The sequence below is a fragment of the Polyodon spathula genome, chromosome 38 (assembly GCF_017654505.1).
Source record: "Polyodon spathula isolate WHYD16114869_AA chromosome 38, ASM1765450v1, whole genome shotgun sequence".
Classification (NCBI taxonomy): domain Eukaryota; kingdom Metazoa; phylum Chordata; class Actinopteri; order Acipenseriformes; family Polyodontidae; genus Polyodon; species Polyodon spathula.
In genome coordinates, this window is record NC_054571.1 from 1,775,428 (window position 1) to 1,790,427 (window position 15,000).

Sequence of the window (15,000 nt, forward strand, 5' to 3'; positions counted from 1 at the left end):
AACAAATTGAAAAATGTGATATTTCGAAATCTAATATGAAATACTGCACGACGATTATGGCTTCCGGTTGACTTTTACCAAATCATTTTGTACTTTCTTTGATTACATGATGTTAAATAAAATGTCTAAATTATATTCCTATAGTTTTTTCTTTAAATGATGTATCAATCCTAGAATTCTTGGTGACGCAAAACGTTTGTCCATAGCTGTACAAGTCAGAAATTCCCCTCTATAATAGCTCTAAACTGAGTCACTGTTTCCACTGTTTTTAATGTGTGAGTCAGATAACAAGATAAGAGAACCAGTGTAAGAAAGAACCAAAACCAATGAAAATTACAAGAGATATTTCCTGGCAGCTTTTCAAACGGCCTGCTTGGAGGTGAATAGTGGAGAGCTCAGAACAATAACGTCAGAACAACTCGGATAAGGTTTATTTTTAATAATTATTGCAGCAGCTGGCAGGACCTGAGAACTGCTGGTATTTCAAAGTTTTATAAAATAAAAACAACAATCCACAAATATAGTTGCCATGGCACCTGACCCCTGCAACGAACCTCCAGAGGCTGTCTCTTCAAAGCAACAGAAACATCCATTACATCCTGTTTTAGAGACACATTGTGTGTGCCCATGGCAACACTCTGCTTTAAATTTAAATTACATGTCTTGAGCAAAATCATGACTCTGAGAATTCCTCAATCACTTTCTCCTTAACAAATAAACTTTCATGTCAGTTGGCTCAGTAGAGCTGGGAGGAGGAATGCTTTTAAGAAGTTAGGGGAGGTGGACCTGAACCAAACCAGAGATAAGCATGCCTTGACTGGCTAAACCTGTCAAGCACAGAGCTGTTTACTTTGTGATAGGAGCCTCAGTGATTCATCCCTATTAAAAACCACTTTACACTGACAGACCGCAAGTTAAGGATGCATAGCCACCCCCTGTTATAGATTCTGGTGACTGACTATCCCAGCGTAGTGTTCAAATAGGGGCAACATGCCCTGATAAACATTTGCTATAGTAAATCACAGTAAAAGCAAAGCATAAGCAAGCATTGTAAAGCCCAGAGAGGTATGGTAAAACATATTGCAAACATGGCAAGCAACGGTAAACTAATGCATAACCATGGGAAAGTCATAGGGGAAAACTGCTAAATTACCATGCAAATATACTGCAGTAAACATGTAAAATCCACCTTTAAAAAACAAAATGGATTTTGTAGGTAGAGATTTGTATTATTTAAATAAATAGGTTAAACCTTGTTTGTTGTGGAGAAGTGGTTCACAGCAGACTAGACAATGTTCTCATGAAGGCTTTGCTGAGCTTCCTCAAGTGTATTTATTTATTTATTTAGCAGCGTGAATTTCAAAAGAGGCCCCATGGCTCATAATAACGCGTATCAGTGAGACACTAAGCACATATGATAAAGTAAACCCTTTCTCTGCGTTTGTTAAAGACAGCACCACAAAGCTCTTTGCTACAGGGCAGACCCGGTCTGCTTTTTTCCCTTTAAGTAGAAGAACATCTGTTTCACATTTTAAAAATTTACCACGGCCTGACTTTGCACAACAGTTCAGCAGTTTCCACATGTCATGCTACAGTATATATTTACAAGACTCTCTCTTGCACAAGTTTACCACAGTATGTTAGCACTGTATTTTTGCAGTTTTCCCACATGCTTTTACCCATGGTTAAACGATGCATTTACCATAGTTTGCCATGTTTATTAATATGTTTACCTCTCTGGTTTTTACCGTGTTTTCACTGTATTGCATTACACTTTTCCACACCTCTCTGTGCTTTACTATGCTTCCCTATGCTTTACCAGACCTCTCTGTGCTTTACTATGCTTCCCTATGCTTTACCAGACTCTCTGTGCTTTACAATGCTTCCCTATGCTTTACCATACCTCTCTGTGCTTTACAATGCTTCCCTATGCTTTACCATACCTCTCTGTGCTTTACAATGCTTCCCTATGCTTTACCATACCTCTCTGTGCTTTACAATGCTTCCCTATGCTTTACCATACCTCTCTGTGCTTTGCAATGCTTCCCTATGCTTTACCACACCTCTCTGTGCTTAACCATGCTTCCGCTGTGCTTTATCCTCCTTTGCTGTGCTTGTGCTGCCTCTCTGAGGGGTGTTGCTCATGGTTTATCCTCCTTTGCTGTGCTTGTCCTGCCTCTCTGAGGGGTGTTGCTCATGGTTTATCCTCCTTTGCTGTGCTTGTCCTGCCTCTCTGAGGGGTGTTGCTCATGGTTTATCCTCCTTTGCTGTGCTTGTCCTGCCTCTCTGAGGGGTGTTGCTCATGGGTTATTCTCCTTTGCTGTGCTTGTGCTGCCTCTCTGAGGGGTGTTGCTCATGGTTTATCCTCCTTTGCTGTGCTTGTGCTGCCTCTCTGAGGGGTGTTGCTCATGGGTTATTCTCCTTTGCTGTGCTTGTGCTGCCTCTCTGAGGGGTGTTGCTCACGGTTTATGGCTGTGTTGGGCAGGTTTGAAACGGAGTATGCAATCCGCCAGTCAGTGGAGGCCGATATCAATGGGCTGGGGGGCTTGAAGAAGGAGTACGAGTTCAACCACAAGACTCTGCTGCAGGACATCGAGGGGCTGAAGGATGAGCTGGATTTCCTAAAGAAGAACCACGAGGAAGTGAGTCCACTCCGCACTGCGATCGCTGTGTACGGGACTGCCTACCAAGCACTGGGGGGAAGTGAGACACGATGGCACTGTCATGCATGCAGCCAGGCTGTACTATAGACTAGACTATAAACTGTATACTGCTGTATCCGGTGTGAGATTCCCCATTGCAGTGTCCCTGAATACTGCCATGCATGGTGCTGAACTGCAGTATACTGCATTCTAGATGAGACTACATATATTAGACTAGACTAGACTACAGTATATAAACTATACTTTGAGAGCTTCCCCACAGCAATGTCCCTGGCTATCCAGTGCATGGCATGTGGAAAGCATGAGCACCACAGAATTGCTGTGAAGTCAGGCTGTGGTAAACTTTTAAAATGTGTAACAGATGTTTTTCTCCTTAAAGAGAAAAACCAGACCAGGTCTACCCTGCAGAAAAGAGCTTTCAGGTGCTGTTTTTCCCAGGTATTGTTATCACTGACTTCTAGGCTAGACAGAGTACAGTACCCTCTGTTATTGTGCACTGTGCTCTGCTGTAAGCTGCCTTGCCCGGGTCTGTGTTTCAGGAGCTGGCCTCGCTCCGCACGCAGATGAGTGGCACGGTGAGTGTGGACCTGCAAGCTGCTCCTGCCGTGGACCTGCAGAGAGTCCTGGAGGACATCCGTGCTGAGTACGAGGGCGTGGCGCGACGTAACCAAGAGGAGGCGGAGAGGTGGTTTGTGAAGCAGGTGAGCGGTGCACACACACACACACACACACACACACAAAATACTTTTTATTAAAAGAATTTAAAGAAAGTCAAGCAGACAGATGCCTCTGCTAGTTATGGCATCCCGGCTGAATTCTTCAGATCAGCACGGTCAGCATGGGCAAGAGGTGATACCACTGCAGCAGAGGATCAGCCAGCTCGCACTGCACTGAGAGAGAATGCATACAGTACAATGGGCATGTGTAGTCATGCCCCAGTCTTCCCCCAGCCCCATATTATAAATCCACAGCTGTTCAGCATGGTAATCATGGTATTATCATGCTACACTGAAATTATCACTGCATGTACCAGCTGCACTTTACTGTGTTTTTATTATGGTCTATACAACAGCCTTATTTTATAAGGCAAATGTAATGGGATGAAATTTGCTTAACAAGTTTTGTATCTGAGCACAATGACTGACAAAGCCCCACTAGAGAATTGCACACGTGGATAGAGATTTTCCGAACTTCGGCACAGTGTTATTCAAGTGATCTTTTAGCAGGTCTCTGAAACACCACAGTACTGTGAGGGAAGGCTTATTTATTAAACACCCTCGAGTCACCCGCACTGCAAGCTGGAGTGAAGCCCTGCTCATCTCTTACATCAGCCAAGCGTAAGAACGCAGTGTGTGGTGTCACAAGCATTGTAATTAAGACACTTTGCGGTTTGGATCCCACACAATACCACAGCAGCCCAATAATCTTGGTCTAGACAGGAGCTTACTGTAGCTCTTAAGATATACTGTGAGGCGCCAGGTTACAACAATGTGTATTGTGTGCATTGTCATGCCATTGATGTCACTATGATCCCATTCTGGTCCCATTCTCTACCAAGGCCAGCCTCATCCCATTGTAGCTGCCCTTGTGCTACCATTGCCCCTTAATGTAATACAGAATTATTGGATTGCATTGACATTGTACTGCCAGTGTCTGTCTGCATTGCTATTGAAGATCATTAGTGAGGGGTATAGTTAGAATACTCTGGGCCCATTCTACCAATAGCGGCCTCATCCCTTTGCAGCTGCCTTACCATTGCTGCCCCATTACAGAATGATTGCATTGCCATTGCAGTGCCACCGTCTCTGTGCATTTCATATTTGGAAAAAGAACGTTTTGGAGTATTGGGCACAGATATTTAATTGGCAAAACCTATAAACCTACAAAGTCCTTTTGTGCAGTTCCGTGTAGTAAACGTGTCTTTTAAACTGCACATTTTGTGACCTACAGTGTGCAGCAAATGGAAATATTATTGTGGAGTCATCTTGTTAGCTACAATTCCTTTTAAGCGATGTTCACAGCAGGGCACTGTGGTCAGGGTGTCAGGCTGGGACAGGGCAGCAGGTTTGGTCAGGGTGTCAGGCTGGGACAGGGCAGCAGGTTTGGTCAGGGTGTCAGGCTGGGACAGGGCAGCAGGTTTGGTCAGTGTGTCAGGCTGGGACAGGGCAGCAGGTTTGGTCAGTGTCAGGCTGGGACAGGGCAGCAGGTTTGGTCAGGGTGTCAGGCTGGGACAGGGCAGAAGGTTTGGTCAGGGTGTCAGGCTGGGACAGGGCAGCAGGTTTGGTCAGGGTGTCAGGCTGGGACAGGGCAGCAGGTTTGGTCAGTGTCAGGCTGGGACAGGGCAGCAGGTTTTCAGGGTGTCAGGCTGGGACAGGGCAGCAGGTTTGGTCAGGGTGTCAGGCTGGGACAGGGCAGCAGGTTTGGCCAGGGTGTCAGGCTGGGACAGGGCAGCAGGTTTGGTCAGGGTGTCAGGCTGGGACAGGGCAGCAGGTTTGGTCAGGGTGTCAGGCTGGGACAGGGCAGCAGGTTTGGTCAGGGTGTCAGGCTGGGACAGGGCAGCAGGTTTGGTCAGGGTGTCAGGCTGGGACAGGGCAGCAGGTTTGGGCAGGGTGTCAGGCTGGGACAGGGCAGCAGGTTTGGTCAGTGTCAGGCAGGGACAGGGCAGCAGGTTTGGTAAGTGTCAGGCTGGGACAGGGCAGCAGGTTTGGTCAGTGTCAGGCTGGGACAGGGCAGCAGGTTTGGTCAGTGTCAGGCTGGGACAGGGCAGCAGGTTTGGTCAGTGTCAGGCAGGGACAGGATGCAGAAGGTTTGGTCAGGGTGTCAGGCAGGGACAGGATGCAGAAGGTTTGGTTACAGTGTCAGGCAGGGACAGGATGGAGCAGGTTTGGTCAGTGTGTCAGGTTGGGACAGGGCAGCAGGTTTGGTCAGTGTCAGGCTGGGACAGGGCAGCAGGTTTGGTCAGTGTCAGGCTGGGACAGGGCAGCAGGTTTGGTCAGTGTCAGGCTGGGACAGGGCAGTAGGTTTGGTCAGTGTCAGGCTGGGACAGGGCAGCAGGTTTGGTCAGTGTCAGGCTGGGACAGGGCAGCAGGTTTGGTCAGTGTCAGGCTGGGACAGGGCAGCAGGTTTGGTCAGTGTCAGGCTGGGACAGGGCAGCAGGTTTGGTGTGTCAGGCTGGGACAGGGCAGCAGGTTTGGTCAGTGTCAGGCTGGGACAGGGCAGCAGGTTTGGTCAGTGTCAGGCTGGGACAGGGCAGCAGGTTTGGTCAGTGTCAGGCTGGGACAGGGCAGCAGGTTTGGTCAGTGTCAGGCAGGGACAGGGCAGCAGGTTTGGTCAAGTGTCAGACTGGGACAGGGCAGCAGGTTTGGTCAGTGTCAGGCTGGGACAGGGCAGCAGGTTTGGTCAGGGTGTCAGGCTGGGACAGGGCAGCAGGTTTGGTCAGTGTCAGGCTGGGACAGGGCAGCAGGTTTGGTCAGTGTCAGGCTGGGACAGGGCAGCAGGTTTGGTCAGTGTCAGGCTGGGACAGGGCAGCAGGTTTGGTCAGTGTCAGGCTGGGACAGGGCAGCAGGTTTGGTCAGTGTCAGGCTGGGACAGGGCAGCAGGTTTGGTCAGTGTCAGGCTGGGACAGGGCAGCAGGTTTGGTCAGTGTCAGGCTGGGACATGGCAGAAGGTTTGGTTAGGGTGTCAGGCAGGGACAGGATGCCGAAGGTTTGGTCAGTGTGTCAGGCTGGGACAGGGCAGCAGGTTTGGTCAGTGTCAGGCTGGGACAGGGCAGCAGGTTTGGTCAGTGTCAGGCTGGGACAGGGCAGCAGGTTTGGTCAGTGTCAGGCTGGGACAGGGCAGCAGGTTTGGTCAGTGTCAGGCTGGGACAGGGCAGCAGGTTTGGTCAGTGTCAGGCAGGGACAGGATGCAGAAGGTTTGGTCAGGGTGTCAGGCAGGGACAGGATGCAGAAGGTTTGGTCAGTGTCAGGCTGGGACAGGGCAGCAGGTTTGGTCAGTGTCAGGCTGGGACAGGGCAGCAGGTTTGGTCAGTGTGTCAGGCTGGGACAGGGCAGCAGGTTTGGTCAGTGTCAGGCTGGGACAGGGCAGCAGGTTTGGTCAGGGTGTCAGGCTGGGACAGGGCAGCAGGTTTGGTCAGGGTGTCAGGCTGGGACAGGGCAGCAGGTTTGGTCAGTGTCAGGCTGGGACAGGGCAGCAGGTTTGGTCAGTGTCAGGCTGGGACAGGGCAGCAGGTTTGGTCAGTGTCAGGCTGGGACAGGGCAGCAGGTTTGGTCAGTGTCAGGCTGGGACAGGGCAGCAGGTTTGGTCAGTGTCAGGCTGGGACAGGGCAGCAGGTTTGGTCAGTGTCAGGCTGGGACAGGGCAGCAGGTTTGGTCAGTGTCAGGCTGGGACATGGCAGAAGGTTTGGTTAGGGTGTTAGGCAGGGACAGGATGCCGAAGGTTTGGTCAGGGTGTCAGGCAGGGACAGGATGCCGAAGGTTTGGTTAGGGTGTCAGGCAGGGACAGGATGCAGAAGGTTTGGTCAGGGTGTCAGGCAGGGACAGGATGCAGCAGGTTTGGTCAGGGTGTCAGGCAGGGACAGGATGCAGAAGATTTGGTCAGTGTGTCAGGCAGGGACAGGATGCAGAAGGTTTGGTCAGGGTGCCAATGTGTCAGGCATATCCAGTGATCCCGCTCCTCTCCCCACAGGCTGAAACGAAGCAGGCGGAAGCAGCTCAGAGCACCGAAGCTCTCCAGTCCACGAAGACGGAGTTCAGTGAACTGAGACGCCAATACCAGAACCTGCAGGCCGAGCTGGACGCCCTTATCGCTTCAGTGAGTGCAACTACACTGCAGAGATTTCATGAGCTGTGAAGTGAATAGGGCTCAGTGGTCAATGCATAAAACACCAAGAGCTTTATTTCCCCTTTTCCCATGATTCCTTGAGTTCAAGAGTGTTGCACAAAGCAGCTCAACACATTTAAGAGTCAGTACCCTAGTTAAGAGAAAATGGATCATTAAGTGTTCATATGAATATTTAAGGTGTTTTATACAAGCAGCCCCTGAGCCTGTAGTTCAATTGTATTGTGTATGTAAGTTATATAAGTGAATGCATTGCCAGCAGGGTGTCTCCCAGTGATACTGTGTATGTAAGTGCTCTGTCTTCCAGCAGTGATCAGAGGACAACCCCCCATCTCAAACCCGAGTGCACTGGAACTTTGAAGCTCTTTAAACTTCTAAGTGTAGAAAGTTGTCAGGGCGTTAACAATGAAGAATGACAGGTATATTGTTTAAACAGCTGTAGCAGCACATGGGATGTATAGGCCTATGTGTTTCGGAACCCCGCTACTAACTCTTTAAGCGTGCATGGCTGCGTTCACAGACGCTAGTCAGCTCTAATCCTCATGTCATCTTATGTAAGGCAAGACCAAGATCAGCACCAATAAATGTTTCCCACACTAAAAGCATTGCAAAGTGTAATAAAGCACAGTGGAAGCATAGCAAAGCATAGGTAAGCATTGTAAAGCCCAGTGGGGTAAGGTAAAGCATATGGAAGCATTGTAAAGCACAGAGAGGTAAAGCAAAGGGAAGCATTTTAAAGCCCAGAGAGGTAAAGCATAGGGAAGCATTGTAAAGCTCAGAGAGGTAAAGCATAGGGAAGCATTGTAAAGCTCAGAGTGGTATGGTAAAGCAAAAACGTCATGCAAAAATGCTGTGGTAAGGGTTAGAATGTCCTAGCCAATACCTACACAGCTACTGTACATACAGGGTTAATAAAACACAGCAATCAATCAATCAGTCACTGAAGCTACATAATGACAGCCTCTTAACTCATTTGTCTATAATAATATTAATAATGATGATAATAAATAATGACTGAGTCACCAAATGACTCACCACTGCCAGGTTCAGATCCCTGTGCAAAATTGCAGTGCAAAAATAGTGTGGTAAGCTTTTCTAAGGGTAGATCTGCAGTGTGTTGGCTGAATGTGCCCTGCCTCTCCCCTGCAGAAATCCTCCCTGGAGCAGGTGCTGATGGATACAGAGGGGCGCTACCAGGTGCAGCTGCAGCAAATCTCCGCCATGGTGGGCCGGCTGGAGCAGGAGCTGATGAACGTCCGCGAAAGCATGACATCCCAGTCTCAGGAGTACCAGAACCTGCTCAACATCAAGATGAAGCTGGAGATGGAGATCGCCACGTACAAGAAGCTGCTGGAGGGGGCGGAGCCGGGGGCCATCATTCTCGGAGGGGGAGGAGCTGGGTACGTGAGGTCTGCTTTGGAAGCGGGGTCAGAGCCCTGTGTTCCTCATGAAGTCCAGATCATTTGAGGGGCGTCCTGTAAAAATAACCTGATAATGCTTTGTAATGTGACTGATGAGTAGACGATCCTGACTCCTCTGTTTTGGGGTCATGGAGTGGGTTTCAAGTGTTTGGGGTTTCTTATAATCAAATTCAGAGTGTGTTTCTCATGCTCTCTTTGCTTTCATACATAGAGTGCAAGAGAAAGTACGGTCTCAACTTGATTAGAGGTAGCCATCGAACACATGGGGCTTGTGAGCTGTACACAGCACACTGCTCACTGGATACAGCACACTGCTCACTGGATACAGCACACTGCTCACTGGAGCCTCTTAAACTGTCCGGATTGCTTTGGCTGCAGTTTGTACACATTGTTAAACAGAAACACACACTGAAGAGACTGGCAGGAATTGTTAAATGTTTAATATCCTGTATCTAGTATTTTAATCTACCTCTGTTTTAGATCAGTTGAATGAAGCAGGTGACTTTGGAAAGTGTTTCGTCACTGCCATGCTCATGCTTCTAATGGTTTCTTCTCTTTTTTAGTGTCAGCAGTTCCCAGACAGTCGTGGTAACAAAGGGTAAGATTATAACTTGAATACTTTTGGGTTTTCCCCCTAGTAAAAGCATTACAAAGTGTACTAAAGCTTAGTGAAAGCATGGTGAAGCATGGGTAAGCATTGCAAAGCCCTAGGGATGGAAAAGCTTATTAAGAAACATGGCAAACTATGTTATAAAGCATATAAGTATATGAAAGTTATAGTATAACCACGTGATAACCACAGGAAAATTATCATGCAGATAGTGACATCATATTCACAAAAATACGTAAAAATACTGCTGTGTGAAAACCCCAGAAATTGAGTTTAGGACGAGATGATTGTCTTTGGAACATTCCAAAATTTATATATATATAATATATGAATTTTATTTTGTGCCGTAGCAGGACATTTTTGAAATTGAGTGAAATTTTTGCACCATTTTCATGTTTCCTGAACTAGTAAGAAGTGACCCAAAGATTCAGTAAGCCAGGCTCAGTGTTGCCTGCGATTGCTTCCTCACAGTATGACACAGAGTGTGTTCTGTAAGCAGGTCTGCCTCTGGTGCAGTATATCAAGCGTGCAGAACTTTGCAGGTTGCAGTGTGTGTTGTTTAAACCTCTGTTCCCTTGCCATCTCTTCTGACTCAATACGTTCTCCTTGCTTACAGAAACAAAAACAGTGACCACCTAAACACTTCGCGAGACAGACGGCCAGGCGGACGGACACATGTGCTTCTCCTGTGGACACTATAAAATGCTTAACCTCTTCACTCTATTTTCTGTTTCTGTTTCTGCACCTTTGTTAAAGCTCCCCACGTTATCCCTTGCACAGTGAAAGTGTAGTAAAGCACTGGCCATGCACGGCATCATAGTCTTGGGTAGGCTTGGCTTGTATTATAGACTGGGAACTTCTTGGCTTCTGTCTGGGTGTTTTCTTTGTAAGGTGGACAATAAAAGATGTGCAACAACATGTCCCGTCTCATTGCTGATTGGATGATTGACTGGGCCTATGTGCTGTTTCGTCTGCTCTGACAGTACCAGCTTGTGCTCAGCAACCCCTGTGGAGCTCCAGCAAGACACAGGAGCACTTGCAGTCCCAGCTCAGCCAGCCCCTTGGGTCTGAGTGACTGCTCCCTATTCACAAATTCAGCAGCTCCTGGGTTATTTACAGAATCTTTATGCAAAGCCTGTTAGGAATAAAATGAAGTTTGGTGTTCAGAAATCTGTTTTCATAGCCCTATTGTGCTGTGCACCTGAGTGCACGTTATCAAAGCTGCCTGTGGTAACCTTGCCGTTCTCCTATGCTCATGAAGTGCATTTACCATAGTTGCAAAAGCAGTGCCACACCTTGTACCATGCTTTTCACTCTGTTTTTATTACCATGGTTTAGAGCTATCTTTCCAAGCAGCTGTGTGTGCACACAATCAAATTCTTCATAAAATCCACTAGAAACAGCATTTTGGGCTGACACAGTTTAAAATGGGTGTAACAGTTGTGTTCCACTGATAGACGAGAGACACAGAGGTTGATGCTGAAATGTCGCTCAGGCGTCCAGGTTTTATTAACAATTACAGGCAGGGGTTGGTGGCTGCCACTAGGGTACCAGCAATGGTAGCACTAGTGCAGGAGGACATACACACAAGTGTACATGAAAATCATAAACACAAAAAGGCAAAACAAAACAAAGTGGGAAAAAAACAGCTAATAAAACAAAAGCTGGCCAAACACTGGCCAAGCCCTGCTATGAGGGAGCTCCCGCTCCAGGAGCCTTCTCCCTGCTCCCCCCATGAGGGAGCTCCCGCTCCAGGAGCCTTCTCCCTGCTCCCCCCATGAGGGAGCTCCCGCTCCAGGAGCCTTCTCCCTGCTCCCCCCATGAGGGAGTTCCCGCTCCAGGAGCCTTCTCCCTGCTCCCCCCCCATGAGGGAGCTCCCGCTCCAGGAGCCTTCTCCCTGCTCCTACCATGAGAGAGCTCCCGCTCCAGGAGCCTTCTCCCTGCTCCCCCCCATGATGGAGCTCCCGCTCCAGGAGCCTTCTCCCAGCTTTTCCCCTATTGCTTCCAGTGCCAGCGATCCTGGTATACACACATGATCGTACATCCAGCAATACCAGTATACACAAGTGATCAAATTAACAATACTTTTTTTTCTCACCCTCACTTCCCAGACAGTCTGGCCCTGAATATTAAAAGTGTCTTCCGACAGTCCGAAACTCGTTCGCTCCATCTGTTTTAACTTTTCTGCTGTTTTCCCACTGGTGGAATGGGTGAAATATACATAAAGGTGGCGGCACAACTATTCAGTATTTAAATAAGAAACCATGTTAAAGACGCATTTTTACACCATTTCAAGATTCAGGTCAGTGGGATTGAAAAACAAAACAGACGTGTTTCAGGAGATACAGAGAAAGAAGAGATGATACATTTAATAGAACACAATAATGAAGCAAGTATATCAGGACAGAGAGGAAAAAAAAAGTAAAGTTAGGCTTTGTTCACACAGAGTCCATTTACAGGCCCTGAATATCAAAGCTTTTCTGACTGTCAGGCAGGGCTGTTGCGGCGGCAGTGTTTTAACTTTCCAAGCAAAAATGGCCAGGAAGGATGAAAACAGTCGTAAAACCCCAATTCCGGCAGTATGAGGAATGTGATGCAAATGAGGTGGGAACCTATTTAACATACCCGTGCAAAAATCAGATTGAATATTTTCTATCTAAAGTGGTTCCACCTCTGATCTAATGGAGATGTAGTCACTGCCACAGACACTGAAAACTCGTGTTATCAGCGTACAAACTAGTTGCAGACCCCTGGAGTCAAGTACCCTTTTGGGGTCCTGCATTGCCAGTATCACTCACAGCCCTGTCATTCTTTGCCAGCGGCTGTTTATATGATATCCTATTATACACTCCTGTGTTCTTCATTTTCATAATGTGAGGATATTTTATGCCAAAATGAAAAATAAATAAATAAGCAAATGTCTATATATTTATGTATGTATTAATTTATTTTGCATTCATTTTTAAATTTTATTTTGGCATAAAATATCTAGTATAATCTGTTCATGAAACTATAACTGAATTACTATAGAATATACCAGTGGCACGCAGTCAGGACATGCCAGTCAAGCACTGCACGACCAATCGGAAAACTAAGAACGTTGTTATAATACTATAATATAAAATGTGTCTCTCTGTCTAATCTTTTTTTTTTGTATGCATGTTCATTGCGTGGACCACTTCATTCTTTGTGCTGTGTTCAAATCATGCTGTGTTATCTCTGCATGACTATTCTGGCACTTAAAACAGGGGCTGTATTCATAATACTTTTTTGACGGCTAGATTGCAGACGGGAGTCTGCGTCTGACGTCACGGTCTGTGTAGCCGGAGCTTGGACACAATTTGGAGGTTAGCTGCAAAGAATAGAGAACAAACATGGAAGCCGATTTAGTTGTGATTTGTATTGCAGAAGAGGTGGGTGTGATAGAAGTTCTGTGTGTGCTCCACGAACTTGAACATGCACAGAATCATTTGAAGAGGTATTGACGAAAGAATAAAATGCAGATAAAATATTTCAGTTTGACCAATGTACTAAATATTTCCTACCAGACTGAATTCTTTCCTTCACTTCAGGTATCACCTGAAAGTTGATACTTGTGGAACCATCAGTGAGCTGGATGCTCTCCATCCTGGACATTTGTGAGGTCATTCCTACACAGGTCTTACATTATTTACACAGGTAACTCACATCAGCACCCAACTGTATGATGTTGATCAACGATGAAATAAGTGAGAATTGCATATGTGAATTGTGATTTGTTTGACCAGTAGTGTTTATGCCACTAAGTGAATTCACAACAGGAACGCCAGTTCCCAAGAGACAAGAGCATGTTATAAACCTTTCTAGAACATTCTCTCCTTAGACTTTCCACTTTAGAAAATCAGTTCTTCTTTCATTACATAACAGTTACATCACAACTATCAAATGCTATCAGGTGTTTCTAGTTCCCCAAAGGCTGTTTAATGAAATTCTAAGTTATATCCGTGGTTTTCTACCCTGTTGCTTGCTGGGTTGTGTTCCAACCGAGCTCTCAGTTGCTTAATTGAATCCTGTTGATTCAAGTTCCTTATACAATTTTATACTTAACTTGAAACCCCAACTGTTTAAAATGATTTTAAAGCTCGGATTAGGCAGATTATTAGTTAAGGGTTGAATGAACAAAATAGAACAAAAACCAGCAGAGGCGGTCGGGAGAAGCGTGACCTGGTGACGTCTTTTCCGGATGAGTTCATGCAGATGGCGAACTTGGACAGGTTTTGCTGAAAAACGAGTACCCAGTTTTCGGGTACCAGTGCCGACCTCTATCTAGCTCAGGGCTCTACAACCCTGGTCCTGGAGAGCTACTGTAGCTGCTGGTTTTCGTTTCAACCAATCTCTCACTTACTAATTGAATCAATTATTGGTTTAATTAGTGAAGATTAACAGGTGTTCCAGATCTTTAGCCACTGATGATGTAAAGACACCTAGAAAACCTGCTGGATAGGGGCTCTCCAGGACCAGGGTTGGAAAGCCCTGTTCTAGTTTTACATTCACATAGTCTCGTTGCATGAGCTACTGGGAAACCCACTGCATGCCACTGGAATATACATTTACAAAATTACATTAAAATGAGGACTCCAACTTAACTTTTTTTTCTCTTTGTCCTGACAGACTTGCCTTATTATTGGTCTATTAAATGTATCTTCTTTTTTTTCTCCGTATCTCCTGAAACACGTCTGTTTTGTTTTTTTCCTCTTTACTATCTTTCAGTCCCACTGACCTGTCCATGGATTGAAATCCTGAGATGGCGTAAAAACTGTCATTTGTGTCTTTGACATGGTTTCTTATTTAAATACTGAATAGTTATTCTGCCACCTTTATGTAAGCAGCAAAAAAAATGTTTCATTTTTTGATGGAAACAACATTAGGTATAAGATTCAAGTTAAAACAGCTGTTGACAAGTTCCGAGTTCTGAGTACGTTTGGTGTGAAGTACAAACAATAAAGTCCGTTTGGGAAATGAACCGTAAAGAGATGGTCTAGGTCCGTTTGCACATAGGAAACAAACTATACAAGGTAACCTGACTCGGAAGTAAACATTCTGAAAGTAGTTTAGTTTATATACTGAGGAAACCAGTAGATCAAAAACAGCACCGATGTGCTCAGCAAGATAACAGCCATTGATTCGGCTGTGTAGCGCCATTCAAAAATAAAATAATCAGTCTTATGTATTGTATCTGTTTAATCATTCTGATTATGTGTTTATCACATGCTTAAATGGCAATACTAATAGCTGAGCAGTGCCCTGTTGCTTAACTGAATATTACACTATTCTCCTACTGCATGTCTACATGTGTGAATTAAATTAGTAAAGTGCTCCCCCCATTAACCTGTTTCTGCCACAGCAATATGTAAGAATCTAAAACATGCAATTAAAAACTGAAGCAATGCTTCAATCGCTGTGTAATGGGGTTCCCACCGCCCCTGGG

The 15,000-nt window shown here is 46.1% G+C and overlaps 1 protein-coding gene across 1 annotated transcript in view; it reads left to right on the forward strand.

Annotated features, from left to right (window-relative positions):
- Positions 1–10,451, forward strand: part of LOC121304522 (keratin, type I cytoskeletal 13-like) — a 165,741-nt gene extending 155,290 nt beyond the window's left edge. Inside the window, exons 3-8 of the mRNA XM_041235696.1 lie at positions 2,486–2,642; positions 3,203–3,364; positions 7,350–7,475; positions 8,652–8,902; positions 9,487–9,521; positions 10,150–10,451. Coding sequence (XP_041091630.1) covers positions 2,486–2,642; positions 3,203–3,364; positions 7,350–7,475; positions 8,652–8,902; positions 9,487–9,521; positions 10,150–10,172 — 754 coding nt within the window. The 3' untranslated portion in view covers positions 10,173–10,451. The remainder of the gene's footprint in view (positions 1–2,485; positions 2,643–3,202; positions 3,365–7,349; positions 7,476–8,651; positions 8,903–9,486; positions 9,522–10,149) is intronic.
- The last annotated feature ends 4,549 nt before the right edge of the window (positions 10,452–15,000 follow it).